This window comes from Plasmodium vinckei, assembly GCF_900681995.1.
Source record: "Plasmodium vinckei vinckei genome assembly, chromosome: PVVCY_13".
NCBI classification, from domain to species: domain Eukaryota; phylum Apicomplexa; class Aconoidasida; order Haemosporida; family Plasmodiidae; genus Plasmodium; species Plasmodium vinckei.
This window is the reverse complement of record NC_051305.1, coordinates 83,469-103,295: the sequence shown is the minus strand read 5'-3', so window position 1 is coordinate 103,295 and position 19,827 is coordinate 83,469. Positions and strand designations below refer to the sequence as shown.

Here is a 19,827-nt window from a genome sequence, read left to right as displayed (position 1 = left end):
AGTCGGGATATAATCGGCGAACATATTTTTGGGGTACATAAAAATTTATGTAACACTAATAAAATGAGTAAAGCGATGTATTTCTCTCGCAAAATTAAATATCATTTTTACAATACGATATAATGTGCACATTATAACATTTTTATAGAAATTAAAAAGTGTAAAGTGCTAAATTTACGAGAAATTAATTTTAACTTTTTATTTTTATATTTTATTTATATTTTTTTTCTTATAAATTATTATGAATATAAAACATATGAAAGCTTAAAATTTAGTTCATAATAAGATACTTTTTTTTTAATTTTCGTTCTCCATTTTTTTAAAGCCCTTTTCTTTATATTTCATTCCGTTTGGGAATAATGTAACATATAGAAAAATGAATAAACTAAAATTTTTTTTTAGTAGATTAAATATTAAAAGAAAAAATAATGTAAAAAATATTTTTTTTGTACCAAGCAAAAGGGAAAAGTTTGTAACTCCCTACTTATTTTTATCGATGTCAGGGCTTATGTTTGGTTTATCCTTTGCCTTTGTACCATTGTATCAATTGTTTTGCCAATCAACGGGTTATGGAGGAACTACACAAAAGACGTTTGATATAAGTGAACTTTTTAATAAAAAAGCAAATAAAGATAGGTTAATTGAAGTAAATTTTACAAGCCAATCTAATATGCCTTGGGCATTTAAACCAGAGCAAAAAAGTATTATTGTGAAGCCCGGGGAAACAGTATTAGCATTTTATAGGGCTAAAAATTTACTTGACAAACCCGTTATTGGGATAGCATTATATCATGTGTTACCAGATGAAGCTGGTTTGTATTTCAATAAAATTCAATGTTTTTGTTTTGAAGAACAAATGCTAAATGCAAATGAAGAAATTGATTTGCCAGTTTTATTTTTTATAGATCCTGAGATTTTAAATGATTCTCGATTAAAAAACTTAGAAAAAATTACCTTATCATATATTTTTTTTGAGTCAGATTCTGATATACCAGAGGAATATCAACACCTTTCGAGGGCAATTGCACCAAAGAAAAAAACAGAAATACAAGTTATTTGAATTTTTAAAGGAAGAACATTTATTTATAATGATGAAAAAAACACCGAATTTTGAGCTCGTGGAAAATGAGCTTTACAGAAACATATGGTGTATTTAGAATTACATAATAAAAATAATATTATATGATAGGAATATAAATGTGTTTATGTGCAAGACTACGAAAAGACAAATGTTTACTTTTAATTAATATCGTATTTTTTATATGATATATTTGTGTTTTATTCATTTCTCTTTTTTTTAATTTTTTGACTTAATATTTATTTGATATGCATTTAGTATAATTTATAATATTAAATAAAGTTTACAAAAAAAATAAATATTAATATAATATGCAAATATGCATTTTATGACACAAAACAATAGAGCGTAGTACGCTTGTTTCAAAAACCACAAATTTGAATTATCATATTTTGAAAATTGTGGAAATAAATTAATAAATAGATATAAAAAACATAATCATCCTTTTATTATTCCTTTTTTTTTGAATGATCTAATTTATAGGTCCCTTCATTTTGCAGAAATGAGAATATGAAATTAATATTGTCTGCTAAATTCGCATCTGGTTCATTATTATTTCGTGAACTTCTTAGAAGATCTCTTATTGCACGCGACCTTTTATTTGCCTCAATACAATCTTCTAAGTTTTTTATTTTTGACAGCAACTCTCCCTCAATGTTTTTACGTTTTACTAATTCCTCTTTATAGTAATAATAATTTTGTATTCTAATTTGTTCAGCATATTTTTCTTTGTTTGTTTCATTATCAATTTCATTATCGATTTCATTGGCTTTGTGTTTTATTTCATTTCTTAAATCATTAATGTAAAACGTAAGATTCTTTTCAAAACTCATATACTTTTTGTTATAAAGTTTATATAATTTATTAAAGGAATGAGCATTCATAGTTTTTAATGTACTCATAGCTATATACAATTCAAACAGAGAAATTAGGATGTGATAATTCGATTCATTAAACATCTCCGAGGAAAAAATATCTAATGAGTAGTTAAATGTGTTTAGCGAAGCCTCGTTCACAATATTATCAATTTTGCTATCATCATCGTTGGAATTTATTTTTTTGTTTAATATGTTTGTCTTGCCCTTTGATTTGGTTCTTTTTCTGCCTTCCTTTATGTTTAAATATTTTATAACAGAATTTTCTTCACTTGAACTATTATTGTCACCTTTAGAACTGTTTACACTTTGAGAATCGTTGCCAAAATGCTCTAATTTAGATTCTTTTGTATTCCCACGAACAAGATTGGATGAATTTGTATCATTTTCATTAGATAAATCTTCCCTACTATTTTGCTCATTAAAATAATCAATTTTTCCTTTGCTTTTTTTCCTATTCTTTAAACTGCTCATTTTGCTATATGATCCATAGCTTCGACTAATTTTGATTTCTGTATTTTGGAAACTATTCATTTTTTCCAAAGTTTCAGTTCGATAATTTCCTTCTTCATCGTTATTTGGAGCATTATCTTTTTCTTCTTTTGGAGATTCATAAAATGGTTTTGGGGGGCAAGCAGAATAGTCATATTTATAAAATAAAGGGATATATATAAATTCATCTGTTATAACATGTAATTGATCTATGTTGGTCGGTATAATTATATTATTTTTATTAATTCTTTTAATCCATGATATATAAACAAATGCAAATCTCATTGCAAAGTCAAACCAATTTTCATATATAGAGCAAGATTTTGATATAACCACGAATTTATCAATAACTTGCATTATAGCTAGTACAAAATATTTGATATTATATTTTGTTTCTTTGTCTTTGATGTAATATAACATACGAGCGAATATATTATATGTTTTTTCATCGGGTTCTTTATTAAAACGTGAAGATAGTTTATCTTCAAAAGGCAGTTGGAAAAATAAATCTTCATTTTGTTCATCATACCATATATATGCTACATTGCACATATTAATGGATAATTGTTTTTGTTTTAATGAAGAGTTCGCTTTTTCTTTTATATCTTTTTTTTCGTTGTCTATTATTTCTTCGTTTTGGTCTCTATTTATTATTACAGTTTTTTTTAAATTATCATTATATTTTTTGATAATATTTTCAATTGCCTCAAAGTGTATGTATTCTTTTGGTTGGATGGGCGTTTTTTCTATAGAGTTATAATTTTGGGCATATTGCAATATACTTTCTTTTTGGCTCTTTTTTAAGACAAATTTGATTTTATTCATAACTTTATAATAAAATTTATAATTTTTATCTTTAATATTGTGGTCATCGTATCCCACAGTTTGTGCATTAATATAATTTTGCATGGTAAGAAAATATTTCGAAAAAATTACTTCTTTAACTATATTGTGAACCATATAAAAATGATATAAAATGACAAGGGAAAAGGGAAACATAATATATCTTTCATAATTCAAATAGAAGCTTCCCCAAATCATGATCGAAAAAAATATATTTAAAACACTTCCCACGCGTAATGATATATTTAGTATATTAAACGACCGTCTATCAAATGGATTTGAGATTATTTCTAATATCGAAAATAATGTTAATGTTAAAGTCACTAAAACAATATAATAATAGTGATAATAAATAGTAAATCCTATTATAACCACTAGGATTAGATTTTTAAATAAAAATATCACTTCAAATATTTCTTTTCCTTGTCCATATCCTGATAATAAATTATTGAGGAATTTGTCAGACATCTTAATTTGTTTTCTCTTTGAATATAAATATAATAGAAAAATCCATATAGCTATGTAAAATAAGAATACTATGAATGCTACAATTAAGCCCATTATAAAGGAAGCTGAAGAAGTTGTACATTTTTGAGTAGTCAAATATGCTAAATATAATTCACTTTTTTGAGACTTAAATTTGATAGATTTGCAATAAAATAATTGCATAGTTTCCAAAAATATATAAGGGGTTGAAATAATAATCATTAAAATATAACATGGAATGGTATCGCTTATGAATTCTAAGAATTGTTTTTTGAAACTATCATTTTTTTTATGTATAAAACGCCATGGACCAAACATTTTTTTATCATAAATATATTCAACAGTTTCATTCAAAAATGGGGAATACAAGGTATGCTCTTTTTTTATGTATTTTAATTCATAATTGTCGTCGGTTAAATTATTCTCTATTTTACTATTATTCGACATTAACTTTTTATTCTTTGTTAGGAAATTGAAGTTTTTTTCTATTGGAATATTTGCATTATTTTTCAAAGTATGGGGTTCTTCACTTCGCCCATTCTGTGAATTGCAATCATGTCTATTGTTTTGGAAAGTTTCTGCATCGTCATGAGTGGCATATTCATCTGATTGACTTTCATTTTTTTCTAAATCGTGTATGAGTGTTAAATTACTTTGTGATCCATATTCTTGGTTTTCGTGATTGCTATTAAGTACGTGTATTTTTTGTGTCTTTTTATTTTTTCTTTTTCTTTTTTCATTTTGTTCTATTTTAAATTTGTCGTACACTTCGGGCATCGTAGATAACATAATCTCAAAATTTTGTATTTTTTTTCGGTTCCAAAAATTGGATATTTTCATAGTAATAAATAAAATAAGAGTAATAAAAAAAATGTCGAAAAAAATTGTAAAAATATTTAGATATTTTTGTATATACCATATACTTTTATACGTAATATTAGTATTATAATAACTCATAAAGCACCCAACTCTTATATAGGATGAAAAAAATTTTAAGTGATAAAGGAATATCCCTTTATATACATACCAATATCTTGTAATAAATGAAAGACTATTAGATGAAAATAGCCCTAAAGAAATAAAATTAAATGAACAATTAAGCCATATTCTGAATAGAATTCCACTTACATATAACTTATTTAAACAGTTATTATAATTTAATGAGACAATATAAATAACAATTACATAATATATAAATTTTAATAGTATTATGCTTAATATTTCATGATAAATATTTCTACATTTTGTGCATTTCGATTTAAAATATTTCATGTCATAATTTTTTGAACAACTATTACATTGATATCCTGTTGAGCCTTCATAACATAAATTTGTTATAGTTCCAAGGCATCTATCTGATAAATTGCATGGGTGAATATCAGGAGTTCTTTCAAACTGGGTGTTCCTTTCTTCTATTTCTTTTGCCGCTTTTAGATTATTGTCAAACATTTCTTTTATTAAATTATCCGTATCGTTGTTGGTGTCTTTGATAATATTTTTATTGCTTTCTAAAAAGGACAAATATTGATCTTGCTTAGCCAATAAATTATAAAAATCAGCTTTTGTGGGATGGTGAGTTGTATTTAAATTTATGTTTTGTTTTGTATATATATTATTTTCTTTACGATTGTTATGACTTTGGTCATTTTTATATTTGAGCATATCATATTTGTCCTCATTTTGAATAAAGGATATTGTATTGTATTGATTATACATATCATTATATGATTTTGTTGCATCTGCATGTTTATTATTTTTTTTTTCCATTTCATTTTTATTCTTTACAGATTCTATGAAGGTTTTATCTAAATATAATTTGCTATTATTTTCAAAGAAAAAATAATTCATGTTTTGCACATGGTTTTGAATGTATAAAATTAGATTATAATATGGATAAGTATATTTGGAATTTGTATATGTATCATTTTTCGTGTTGTTTTTTGCACTTTCATCATCGCTGCTATTATTTTTGTCGTCCATGGGTGTCCATAAAGTATTTTTATTGTTCGTTTTGTATACTGCGTAATATCCATATACTGGATATGGGTTTTCATGATCTAAAATGCTTATATTATTATATGCTCTGTCCTTTAACAGTTTTATAAATAAATTGATGTTAAAACCTCTATTACAAATAGCTCCATCTGGGCATACTTCGCAGTTTTTTTTTATATTAAAGCTTTTTGGATTGGAAACTTTCTCAGTGACTAAGTAATAATTATTTTTGCAAAAGCATTGATTTTCAAATGACGAGCCGATAAAAGATGTTGAGAAGTGTGGACAAACTCCTGAGCAACTATTATCATATTCGCTTTCTTTAAATGTATTAGGAGGACATGGAAAGCATTCAAGAGTATTGTCTTTTGATTCTCTTAGGACTTTTCCATGAACGCATAAACAATTTTTTATTGAACTTCTTTGTTTAATTCCTTGAGGTATAACAAGTTCATTAGGGCATTTTTTTGGCAATGTGTGAATTTTGTTGCTTATAAGTTTATTATTAAAAATAACATTTGATTCTATACCACCTTCACAATAATGGTTGTCAAGAGAGCAGGGTCTGCATACTGCTATATGAAGTTTTAATATTTGATTAATATATTCTTCGTCACGCTTTTTATTAAGATTATGTAAACTTATTTTTATAGCTTTTGTCATGTAATATATATTATCATCAGCCTTTTGGGGAACAATAAAATACTGATCAATATTTTTGTAATTAATTTGCTCTGCTTTAATAAAATTGCTTAACGTATCAAATTCGATATAATTTCCAACGGTACATGAGCAATCGCTAATATTTTTGGATCCAATTTTGATCGTAGAAAAGGTTAAAGGACAATTTTCACATTTTGTATTTCCTACTGTGTGTTTATATGTACCTCTTTCACAAATCGAGCATCGATGAGATAATACTCCTAAATATGCGTAACCTTCCATGCATAGGCATTTATCAACATTAGATGCTGATTTTACTAATGTCATTGAATTGTTTGGGCATGATATCAAATAAGGGATATTATTACCAGGGCAAAATTTTCCAGCAAAACATTCTGTTACTTGATATTTCTTATATAATAAATATTTATTATCTCTATCTATAGAACACGTAAATATTGTTTTATTTTTGTATTCTAATATAAAGTTTTTATAAGCCAGAGCATTCTTTATTGGTACGCCATTCTGAACATTTTCATTTAAAAATTGTTCTAAATTAGATGAAGAATAATAATATATATCTTTATAATAAAATTTTTTGCATTTAAAATATCCAACAATGATCTTTTGATTATTTTTTAAAAAAATTTGTTCATATTCAACCTGATTTCGAGAAAATTCGATACCAGTACAATATATATTACTTTTACAACTGGATATGCACGACTTCAAATTTGGTGTATATGTAACTGTGTAATTGGGGTTATTTTTCAAGTGAACATTAATATGACAAATAACATTTAAATTATTGTCATTTTCCCAGTTATAATTGTCTTCTATATTTTTTAACAGTATTGAATATAAATAATATATTGAGTTTGGTTCAAGAAACCCAAGCTTTCTCAAATCATTTAAATTGTATTTATTATTGTTATCATTTTTATTGTTGGCGACATTTTGATTTTTATCTGCTTTGGGATTTAAGTTTTCTTCTTTATTTCCATTTTTTTTATTAATGCTATTATTTGATTGTATGTTATTATTCAAATTTTGAAATACCTGCTCAAAACTATTATTTAAAAATAAGTCATACACATCATCGTCAAAACTTTTGTTATTATTTTGAAAGTAATTATAAATTGTGTTTTCCATTTTCGAATCAAATTTATACCTTAAATATTCTATGTTTATATTCCTAAGCATTAGTATAAAATGCCCTTCCCTAGGCAAACAACTGAGTATCGAATGTGATCCTTCTGATAATGTATAAGTTTTATGGGGGCAAGGTAAACAATATTCATCGGTTGTGTTGTGTTTAAAGAAATTTTTTGGGCATACCTTACAGGCCAAAGATTTTTTAATCCCATTTCTTCTTTCATTTAATGTTCCATAACCACGTTTACAAACACAATCTAAAATAGAAGACGCCATCTTTTTACTTACGATGGAATTATGAGGACAATTTTTTGGTTCTTTGGAAAACCCTCTACAATACTTATTACTGCAAGGCAAGCATTTATTTTTTTTAGAATCTATAAAATATCCACTTTCACAAAATATACAGTTAGTACGATTATGCATGTTAACTTCAATTGCAAATTTTATTGTATCTTTAGCATTGTTCCCTTCGTTGGGAACAATATCCTTATTATTATCACCATCTTTAAATTTTATAAAATTTATATAATTTGCATAATTTCTAGGCATTTTCGGATCGATTTGAATTTTTCGATTTTCTTCGCGTTCCAACTTTTTATTAAAATAAGCATATCTCACATTTTCTCTATCCAAGATAAAATCTTCATAGTAATAATGTATCGTATTTACTAACCCGTAATTATTTTGATGAGGTACAGCAAAAATATCGGCATTTAGATATTTTTCTTCGCATAATTTACAATAAATGGGTTCAGATTTAACTTTAGCAATAGATACACAATAAGTACAATTATTATTTTCTTTATTATATATGAAGTTTTCTTTGCATACACAATTTTCTTTCAAGTTTGATCCTATTTGTGATGTTTCATTTTTATCGCATTGTGTAATAATTCCATTTCCTGGGCAATAATGATCTTTTAAACATAATACACATTTTTGATTGCTCATATAATACCCTTCAATGCATTGGCAAGACATTTCATCATAAGTGGTAGCCCCGTATATAATACTTGCTTCATTAATTTTGCATCCTTTAATGCAAATAAAATTTCCAACTCTATTTTTGTAATAACCTGGTTTGCATTGTTCACAACTATGTGTTTTTTCTGAATATTCATATCCAGCTGAGCATAAGCAATCTGTTATTAATTTTGATCCGATTTTTAGTGTAGACGTATTTTTTTTATATACATCACATTTTTCGCATAATAACATATCATTATTCCAAAAAGTCCCTATTGGGCAACCTTCGCATCCGTTATTATTTATATTAAATTTTTTACCAATGCCACAATAAGAATATAAGTCATCATAAATATTAATTTTATACTGAAAATGTGTTTTTGCAAAAATTGTTAATTTAAATGTACCAAAATAGTTTAGTTTTCCTGTTATTATTCCAGTATCATGAGAAATGTTTAATTTCGTTAATTCATCTACGTTTGTGCATTTGTGGTTTGAATTCAAAAAACAGAAATAAATAATATTATCACTGTTTTTATCTATTTCTGGTATTATGTGTAAATCATCATTTGCAGTATACCTTTTGGAAAATGTATAACTAAAAGACATTTGAAAATAATGACTAAATAAATTAAAATAATAATGGTAGTTGTGAGGAGTAATTGCATTATCATTAAGACCTCGTGACGTGATTATTAATAAAGTTTCATTTATTGGTATTACTTTATTAATAATATGATGCTTTTTATATCCTTTTATTAATTTGATTGCTTTAATAATTTTGTATTTATTTTGGTTCAAGTCAATAATTTTTACTTCATTACTGTTTACTTGTGATACAAATGCTAATTTATTTGTATGCTCAGTATATATAATTTTGTTTCCTTCATATATTGAAAAATTAAAAGGATTATTTAAAGTAAATTTATGTGTTGAAAAATTGTATTTTTCTAATTCAATAATTTCTTTACTTTTCAAATTATAACTGAAAAAGTTGTTTTTTGTTCTGTCTAATAGATATAATATATTATCATGTATAGACATATATAATGGACTTTTTAATTTTTCAATATCAAGATAATCCATATTATTAAGCAAATATTTTTCTGTATTTGGAAAGTTTACAAAATTTTCAATATTCTTTTGTATGATTTGGTCATAATTTAATTGGTCTAATTTTTGAAGTGCGCTTCGTTTTTTTCTTGTAATTTTAGTAGTACTCATAATGCTAGAGCTATTAGGCACATTCTTTTCTTCATGCACAATTATAGAATCTGGTACTTTTAAAGATATTGCATCGTTATGGAAAGTATTATTATTTTTTTTGCTTTTTTTGAACAAATTAAAAAAAGTACTGATAATTGATTTCTCTTTGAGAATATTTTTATGATCGAATATTTTGTATAAATATACACTTGAGCTTATGCTATTTACTGCTTTTTTGAGATAATTATATAGTGTACTAATTATTTTACTTATTGAACTTTCTTTAGGTTTCTTTCTATCTTTATAAACAAATTTGTTCTCTCTAGAATCCATTTGAATATTTTTATCTTTTAAAAAATCCTTTTTTACATTATTAGAAAGTATGGGATTATTATATTGTTGTAAAAAAGTAACTATCTCTTTATCCTGTTTTGTATCTTGAGTGCTTTGTGGATTGCAATTTAGATTTGTTCTCATTGTCTGCTTGTCTAAGTTATGTGATTTTTTATTAATTAATAATTTTGGGGATAACATATCAGATCTATAGTAACGTTGCGTATCATAAATATTTGAACTGTTTATTAAATGATTTGCCTGTAAATTATTTTCATCATTAGTTTTTTCATGTATAACATACCTCTTAAGTATTTGACCTTTGTTGAGCATTTTTTTTTGGAGCACCTTAATATTTGGCTGATCTACCCCTATGACACTTCTTTTCGATCTTTTATTCATTATTGATATTGGGGTTCCATTAGCCATAATTTGCAGTCGAACTATTTTCTTTAAGTGCAAATCACTTATGTATATATAATCTTCGTCGAAATCGATATCAACAGCAAACATTATATTGTGGCTTGTTGCGAAGGAAAATTCATTAGTATTATTATCATGATTCAGTGTGTAAAGAAATACGTGAGTTTTGGTTAAAATAATTGTATATTTGTCTTTACTTTTACAAGATATTAGGTGATGTTGCTGTAATTCAGGAAAATATTTATTAAAATTATTATCTTTTTTTAAAAACATTAGATTTTTCACATCAATTTCAAAATAGAAGCTTCTACTTTTTTTTATTATATAAACATTGTTATATTGCATGTTTACACAAGCATGTAAAATGGCATAATTATTTTGGCTACTAGTTGATTGAACGTTATCATCATCAAAATATGAATCATTTACAATATAATAATTTGTAATATTTAATATCCCTACGTCTGTATATATATTTTCCGTTGTGTCTAGAATACATAATTTATAATTATTTATTTTGCTTATTTGTATGTCTTTGAAAGTTATGGATTTACTATTTTTATTGGAAATTTCAGATTTTTCTACATAAAATAATTTTTTATCAATGATATAACAACTGTTGTTAAACTCTATTATATATAATATAAAATTATGGTCTGGTATATTTTCTCCTTTTATTTGTATAGAAAAGTTAGATTTTACTAATTTGATAATCATATGGTTTTTATAAAATCCTATATCTGTTGAATCTTTTATCATTAAATAATGCGGGTGATTATTTTTGTAATGCAAATTGTTGAATTGTTCTAATATTAAATTTTGATCTTTAATATTTTGTTCAAGTTGTGGATTATAATTTTTAAATTTATTTAACAACTGCTGTATTTTGGGAACCTTTTTAATCATATATTTATTATCTTTGGCTATTTCAACTTCAACATATTCTCCTTCGTGGCAACAAAATATAACCTTTTTCGCATTGATGATAATTATTTTCTCTAAATTAAGGTTTGCAAATGTACTCGGAATATTTTTATAATACATCAATTCATTTGAATCAAGACTTTGTATATCATAAAACTTAGATAATAATTTTTTTAATTTTGCATCTAATGGCATATTGTCATTATTATATTCTTGATAATTATTATATATATTCATTTTTGAAGCATTTTGTGATTTAATAGAAATTGGCCTATAAAAATACTCATTAAATATATTTTTGTCTTGTTTAAATTTTTTCAAGGATGCATCTATTTTTTCAAGATAATCTGAATCATCATCACTTTGTTTATTTATATTTGTTTTTTTGGAATTAAGTAAAAGCCCCATCTGACTCAATTCATAATTATAATTAATCGTGTCTGTATAAGAAGGGCTATCATCAAGCTGTATAGCTTTTAATAGAAAGGTAGTTTTATTTCCATAATAATAAGAACTATAGCATATTACAAAATTAATTTCATTTTTATAATATTTTTTAAAAACATTTAATATTCGTGATTTGTAATCGTGATATTGAAATGCCTCATTTTTAACAAATGGTATAATAACCAAATTGGTGTGAATCCTATTGTTACAAACATTAGTATATTTGTTAAAGCTATTTATTGCAACAAACTTTATAGAATCTTTACTGAAATAATTAATATTTGGTGATTTATAAATTATATCTGAATTTGTAATGTTTTTTTCCATTAACATATTATTGTAGACGAGACCAATATATATATAACCATTTACATCATTGCAATTTTTATTATAAAAATAAAAGCAATAACATATTTTTAAACCGATTTCTGGCTTTTTGATTTTATAAATTTTCGAAACCCAGATAAAATTTCCATTTATTTCTTTTACAATTTTTTGCGGTGTTCCATATATATTCAATTTTTGTTCAAAACTTAGAGAATAAGTTTGATTATCTATTTGAATTGTGTTATCGAACAAATTATCATGGGAATTGCTAGTACAAGAAGAATTAGTATCCACAAATGTGATTCTATCATTTATATTTATTAAATTATTTAAAAAATTAAAGGAAAAATATCCTGTAGGATCGGTATCAACTTTTAAAAATAATGGAGCATTCGTTCTGAAAAAGGCGACTTTAGTTAAATAATCATTATCATTACAAATATATTGGGGACACCAACATATGACAATACCTTGTGCTAGGAAATCAATAATTATTTCGTAATGTTGCTCATATTCATTCATGTCGAGTTGATCATAAATTATAAAAAATTTTCTTCGGTTTAATTCTAAGCACGATTTGCTCAAGTCTTCTTCTATTTCTATTGGAAATATTTTTATAGAGCCACCTAACTCTTTGGATGTTTGCAATGTGATAGAAACTTGTTCAAGAAATTTTAATGTAGAATTCATTTTCGGTGATTTTAGAATAGCTGTATGTATACGATATTTCATGATTTCGCTGGTATACATATCATGAGAATGGCAATGCTCTTTAGTTATTTCATAACAAGAACAAACTAAAATGTATTGTGGTACGTCTATGTTTTTATGTGAAATCATATAATTAGTATTGTCCATATCTAAAGATAATATTATGTTTTCCCAATTATAACTAGTAACATTATCTGCTATATTTTTTTTTTCATGTTGTAATAGAAATTCATGAGCGATGCTTTCAGAATAAATTTTTTCACGAGTATTATTATTAATGTGACATGATGGCCCATCTCCAAATTGTTGATGAACAACTCGAATGAATATATCATAACTTGTGTAAAATTGTTTTATTTCAAGGTTAAAAGGAATACCGGAAATAATTTCAGAATAATCAACTGCAATATGTCCATCGGGTGAAATTCCTACGCTACTGCTAGTATTATAATTTTCATTAAAAATCCCATAAAAAGTAATATTTCCAACATTATAATAATTTATATCTTTCAGACTTAATGATACACATATCTCATAAATTTTATCTATTCTGGGGGGGACAATATTTACTTTCAAATCATAAGTTACATCTACTAATTGATGCATTAAATATTGCATTTCTTGAACAATAAAAACATCACCCGGATCGCTTTTGTATATTTTTTGGTACTCATTTTTACACTCTTTGGTATCATTTAATGTAAAATATATTTCACCCACCGCATTTGCATACTTAACAATATTTGTGTTCTTCTGATCATTGGCTTTTTGTTCACCTTCATCGTCATTTACTTCATCGTTATTTTTAATTTTTTTATATTTATATGTTTCGTCAACGCGAATTATTCGTTTAAAATGTGTTATTGTTCTGCACAATACTCCAGAAAAGCAGATATAGCTATTATATTGTGTTGGTCCAGGCAGAATAATAATAGCTGGTGCTATACCTTGATCTAATTTGTCTTTAAAATCTGGATCAAAATTAAAGTCATGAACTATATTACCGTGTTTATTAAAATCATCTTGGAAATGTTTTTTAATTAATTGATATGAAACTGGTTCTACATTAACGATTAATCGTGAAAAATCAGTTTTTTTATCACAGAGAATATTTTCTTTTAATATACATACACACATATTATATTTATTGGGATATTTTAATTTTTTATAAATTTCTTGAATATGATTTGGATCTTTTAAATTTGATCTTAAATCTAAATTTTTTATGTCTAAACAATTTTCTTCTATTAAAAAAAAGTAACCATCTGTTTGGTAATTCATAAAATTAAAATATGATGATTTACTTATTTGAGTAACGGGATTTAGAATGGATTCCAACGGTGAATATTCTATTATTGTTAATTGATGATTCAATAAATCTTCACAATATTTTTCAGATATTTCATAGCACCAGCATAAATGAATTTTTGTATTCGTTATTTGTATATCATTACACATCAATGTGTGATCATTATTATATTTACATTCATGAATATTTTTTAGAATGTTTTTTTGAAATGCATCAATATTTTCAATAGGTTTAGAACTTTCTGTTAATAATTTATGGAAATTGCAAGTGGAATATGTTATTATTTTAATTTTATCGTTTTCAATCTGCTTAAAGTACCCTTCAAGTAAAATATTATTTGCAGTATCAGTTACAAGATTTGTGTGTACATGTGGTCCAATATGATGAAATGTGCCAACATACGATTCGACATTTACGCCATTAATATTTTTACTATAAATCAATTTATAGGAGCCGGGTTTCATCCTAGCACTTTTTATAGAAGATAAGCTTAATATCATTTTCGAAATTTTTATTGTATTAAATGAGTTTGTTGGACTGAGTCTTTTTTCTGGAATTTCATGTAATACAACTATAATTCTTTTTGTTTCGCTAACTTCAATATATAATGAATATTTATACCATAATAAGTAGAATTGTTCTGTGTGTGTACAGTTAGTATTTATAGGGCAATAAAAATTGATTTCTTGAACTGGACCATCAAACATGATAACACTAGTAACTGTATGATTTTCTTTTGTAGTGGTTTCGCAATTGTATATATTTATGGAAATATCCATGTTTGGTGATCTTAAATTATTTTCATAAATTATTTGATCCAATTTCCTTTCTGGTGGTTTTACGGTGTTTCGAAAAATGTAATGATCTTCATTATGACGATACGTTAATACATTAGGACAATAATGGCATTCTCTTATAAAATATAATTGGTTATCTTTTAAATCATTATAATCAATTTTTAAATTAATTTGATTATGGTTTGTTTTTTCATCAATTTTTATTTCTTTATATAAATTTTCTTGTCCATTAAAATACGAATATATGTATAAATCCTTTTTGTTATTACATAAATTATTGTGCTTTATATTAACTATATCAAATTCTACATTTGGTATATTATGATATATTAAGAAATGATCATTTTCTATATAAATATTAAAACTTTGATTATTATAATTTCCGCAAACAACTATATTTGTATTGAACAAATTTTTATTCCATTCGTTAATATTATAATATATATTGAAATCAAGAGCTATTATATTGGATTTATGGTCAGTTAACATATTATTATATTTGTAATCAATTCCAACATATGCTATTTTATTTGTATTACATGAATTTCCTACTTTGGATATCCATTTATCAGAAACTTGTGATGAATTGAATTGGATAGTAAATGTGCATTTATTAAACAATTTGCATATATACACTATTTCCTTTAAGTCTTTTACCTCATTATCTATATAAATGTTTGTGTATGTGTAATAATTAATTAGATTATTATTAAGTTTACAACGTTTTTCTTCAGAACACATACATAGATAATATCTCGATTTATTTAATTTGCTTTGCAAATTTAATTTGTAATTTACTTTTCCATTTATTGACACATATTTGTGAATATTTAGAATTTCTACATATTCTGTATATGGTATAGACACTAAAAAATGCCCTTTATCGGAACGGCAATTTTCATGCTCCTTTAGTGCAAATTGATAAATTTTTGTGTCGACGTTATCTTTATATAATATGATCGAACCCTCAAATAGGAAAGGATTAAACGATATATTTTTTAAGTTTCTCACCTTTTCAATTTGTACAAATCCTATATCATAATAATTATATTGTTTTAAGCATACCCTCATAGTAATGGCATGATTTTCATTGGTGTTAAAATTTAATTTACCAAATGGCTGCATAAATTCATTATCAGAATTATCTACCCAATCATTATATTCATCTTTAACATTTAAGTTATGGGAGCATTCATATTTTATATATGGACCTGTATAATTATTGTATTCAAATAAATACTTCGTAGTATTAAAAACTACACCATTTATTATGGTGTAATGGATTTTATATTCAGGATTTTTTATTAAATGTATAGTGAATAAAGGAACATAATATTCGTCATTATTTGAACACACAGTAGTTTCATTTTTTATAGGATCAGTACTAATAATATACAAAGTATCATCAGTTTTTTGTACATTACTAGTTATTTTTTTGGTTGTCGATTTATTCTGATTACATTCAGTATCCGACCACATAAGATTTACAAGTTTAATATTGTTTTCAATATCATTAATTTTTTCTTTTGGTATATATACTTTAACTGGGCATTGGGAATTTTCGAAGCAGGTAATGGGATTAAACGGTTCTAAAAAAAACACATATCCCGCGATTACATATTTTGACACATTTTTTATGCAAACCTCGAGATAATATTCCTTATTATTTTCGAAATTGAATATATAATGTCCACCATCTATTTTATGATTTGTTTTTATATGTGGGGAACTTGTATCAGCGCAGTTTGGTTTAACTATTACAGTTTCATCATTGATGATTGGTACTATGCTAAAAATATTAGCATTAATTGGTATTAAGCAGTTTGGATTTCTATAATTGCAAACAAATGTACTCGTAGGAATTGGTTTATCAATAATAATCTTACTAAGTATTAACGATATATAATTATCTTTCATGCATATATAATATGTGCCATTATATAATTTTTGGATATCTTTTATGTGTCCAATGATTCCTCTACAATTAAAAACTTCAGTTTTTTTAAGAAATGTGGGGCCTATGATTTGATCACATTTTTCACTTTCGGAGATAATGATGTCATTTAGCATATCAAAATAATTGGTAAATATACGAATATTTTCATCGTTGCACTGTTCTATGTCTCCAACAGTTATATGATCATCCTCTGTTTTAACTTCTTGAATGGTGTATATCGATTCTTTAATGGGTGTTATAGTGGTGCTAAGAGAAGAAAAGACAGATAAATGAATATACCAAAAATTAATATAGTAACTTTCAAGCTGCAATTTTTAGACCCTGCATTATAATTTCATAATATTTAAAATAAATGAAAACTGAGAAATTTTTTTAATTTTTATAAATTGTGGCAAGTGTATATAACAATATATGAGTATAATGATTAATAATATGAATGGATCATATAATGTGTATATATAAGCATTTTCGAAAATTAACTACCATAAATTGTTTTTGTCTTTAATATATGTTTTTGAATTTGTTTTTTGAACTAATAAAAGATTTGAATCATTATTTTTCTTTATAATTACATTTCCTAATTTATTATCGATTACATTACAATTTTTGTTTTCTTCATCATCAGAAATTAAATAGTCATAACTATTTTCAAAATTTGTATTGGTTGTGCCATCACCTATTACTTTGAGAATACTTATATATTCCGTTTCTAATGAATTAACACTAATATCATTTACTTCATCGTAATAATTAAAATCAGATATGGTTATCTTAGCATTTATACTTTGAAGCAATGGTACAAAATATAATATAAAAAAGAAAACATTAAAATTTGTTATATTTTGTTTCAATTTCATTTTTGATCAACTTTTAAATAATGGGTCTTATTGTTTTTTATTATTTGATATAAATAAATTATTACATCAAAAAAAGATAACAATTTATTGTGTAGCATATTTCTATACAAAAAATTATGCTCTGTATAAAAATTTTTATAAATGGAGCAATAGCACATTTTTACACAAATATATTACATTTTTTATGTATTTTATATGTGAAACGTATGATCAATAAATATAGTAGGTAGGAATAGTCTAAAACATAGATAAAACCGAACTAAACAAATAAATATAGGAAAATAGCCAAATACGAATATTTGTAACCTTAAAAATTAAAAAGACACACTTTAATTAAAGAAAAATCGAGACTTTGATAAAAATGTATTTATAATAAAAGTACGTAAAAATAAAGCGTTACCAAAACATAAATGCTTTTTTTCCAAATAAAATTGCATATACGAAGGTATAATATTTTCCTACATAAAATGGCGTTTATTGGTTTTTTAATATGTTCTACTTCATTTTGCTTTATTACACATATATATTTTTTTTATAATATTGCGCCATTCATATAGGCATTTTTAAGAATGTTGTATTTATTGATCATATTCGAACAAAATTTCGTTGTAAATTCACTCAGGTGCATGCAAAAGATGTATTATTTTTTTGTACTAATAAAAAACTTATATATACAATAACTGTTAAAAATAGATAATTCTTTTCAAGCACCTTATAAACACAAATATTTTTTTAAAAATAAATTGTTATATATCTCGAAAATAATGTGTTTAATATTATGCAAATGTAAGGGCAATATATACATATTTAAAAGACAATCTATAAATGCATATTCTTCATAAATTTTTATATTTCTCGATAATTTTGTTCAAAATTTGAAGGAGGCCCTTTTTATATTTGGGTTTTCCTTAAAAATATTAAAAGGGAAAAAATTATTTTTTGTTATATGTAGAATCATCGTTTTTGATTATTTTATTTCTGAATTTAATTTATCCTCACGTATTTATTTATAATAATATGGCGTGAAGTTAAAGCAACTGTTGCATTGATCAATTTAAAACTTTGATAAAAAATATATTTAAAAACAAAAGGTTTTATAACTAGGGGCTTATTCATTTATATTTCCTTTTATTATATTTTCTTTATATTTTTCAGAAAATATTTATAATTCGTAATTTTTTCTTCAATTTAATTTATTTTGCCTTTCAGCTCTTAAATTACACTTCAGTAATAATATTAAAGGTACATTTAAAAATGCGCATTGTTAAGCATATAATCGATAGAAATTTGAATGTATATTATTTTGTTTTTACACAAAATAGGAAGAAAGACTTTACATTTTTTTCGTTAAAAAGGAAATCTCAATAATATTAAATTGTGTGTAATTTTTTTTGATGTATACAAATATGACGTGTATATACGCAAAGGGCCTTGTAAAAGAAATAGTATTAAGTAGTGTGGTCACATTTGTAGTTACATAACAATTAGGTATATCTGCTTTTTAATTTTAATTCAATTTAATTGGTGTATTAACTATGGATATAACGTACACATGCTATTATTATCTTCCTATCATAATAAATTTTGTGTCTATATAGAAATATATTATCTATTTTTTAGCGAAGTAGCATAAGCATTATTTATATTCAAAGAAATAAATAAACGTATTAAAATTAATACGAAAATTAAAATTAAAGGAGATGGGATTATTACTTTTTTTTTAATTGTCAACATTAGTTTTATATGTATACATTTGGGTTGGCGATACTTTTATGAATACGAAAAATATAGAAAATTACAAAATAGTTGATTTATTCTCTATGTTGTATAAGAATATACACTATTAAAGTTAGTATATATGTGTATATTTTATAGTCAATATAATATACTTTTGTTTGTTCATTGGTATTTTCAATTTTTTATATTATTTTATATGTCATTGCATACAATTTAGTATTTTTTTAAATTTTGTATTTTTGA

General features: G+C 24.6%; 2 protein-coding genes across 2 annotated transcripts; one reads left to right on the top strand and one right to left on the bottom strand.

Annotated features, from left to right (window-relative positions):
- Positions 1-376: 376 nt before the first annotated feature.
- On the top strand, positions 377-1,060 carry PVVCY_1300260 (cytochrome c oxidase assembly protein COX11, putative; the record flags this gene model as incomplete). Its single annotated transcript, XM_008623704.2, has 1 exon — positions 377-1,060. One exon carries the CDS (start codon positions 377-379, stop codon positions 1,058-1,060), a length of 684 nt encoding a protein of 227 aa, XP_008621926.1.
- A 467-nt stretch (positions 1,061-1,527) lies between these two features.
- On the bottom strand, positions 1,528-17,847 carry PVVCY_1300250 (cysteine repeat modular protein 4, putative; the record flags this gene model as incomplete). The annotated part of the gene is made up of 2 exons (XM_037634705.1): positions 1,528-17,236; positions 17,474-17,847. The coding sequence occupies 2 exons, from the start codon at positions 17,845-17,847 to the stop codon at positions 1,528-1,530; spliced, it is 16,083 nt and encodes a 5,360-aa protein (XP_037490763.1).
- Positions 17,848-19,827: the final 1,980 nt, after the last annotated feature.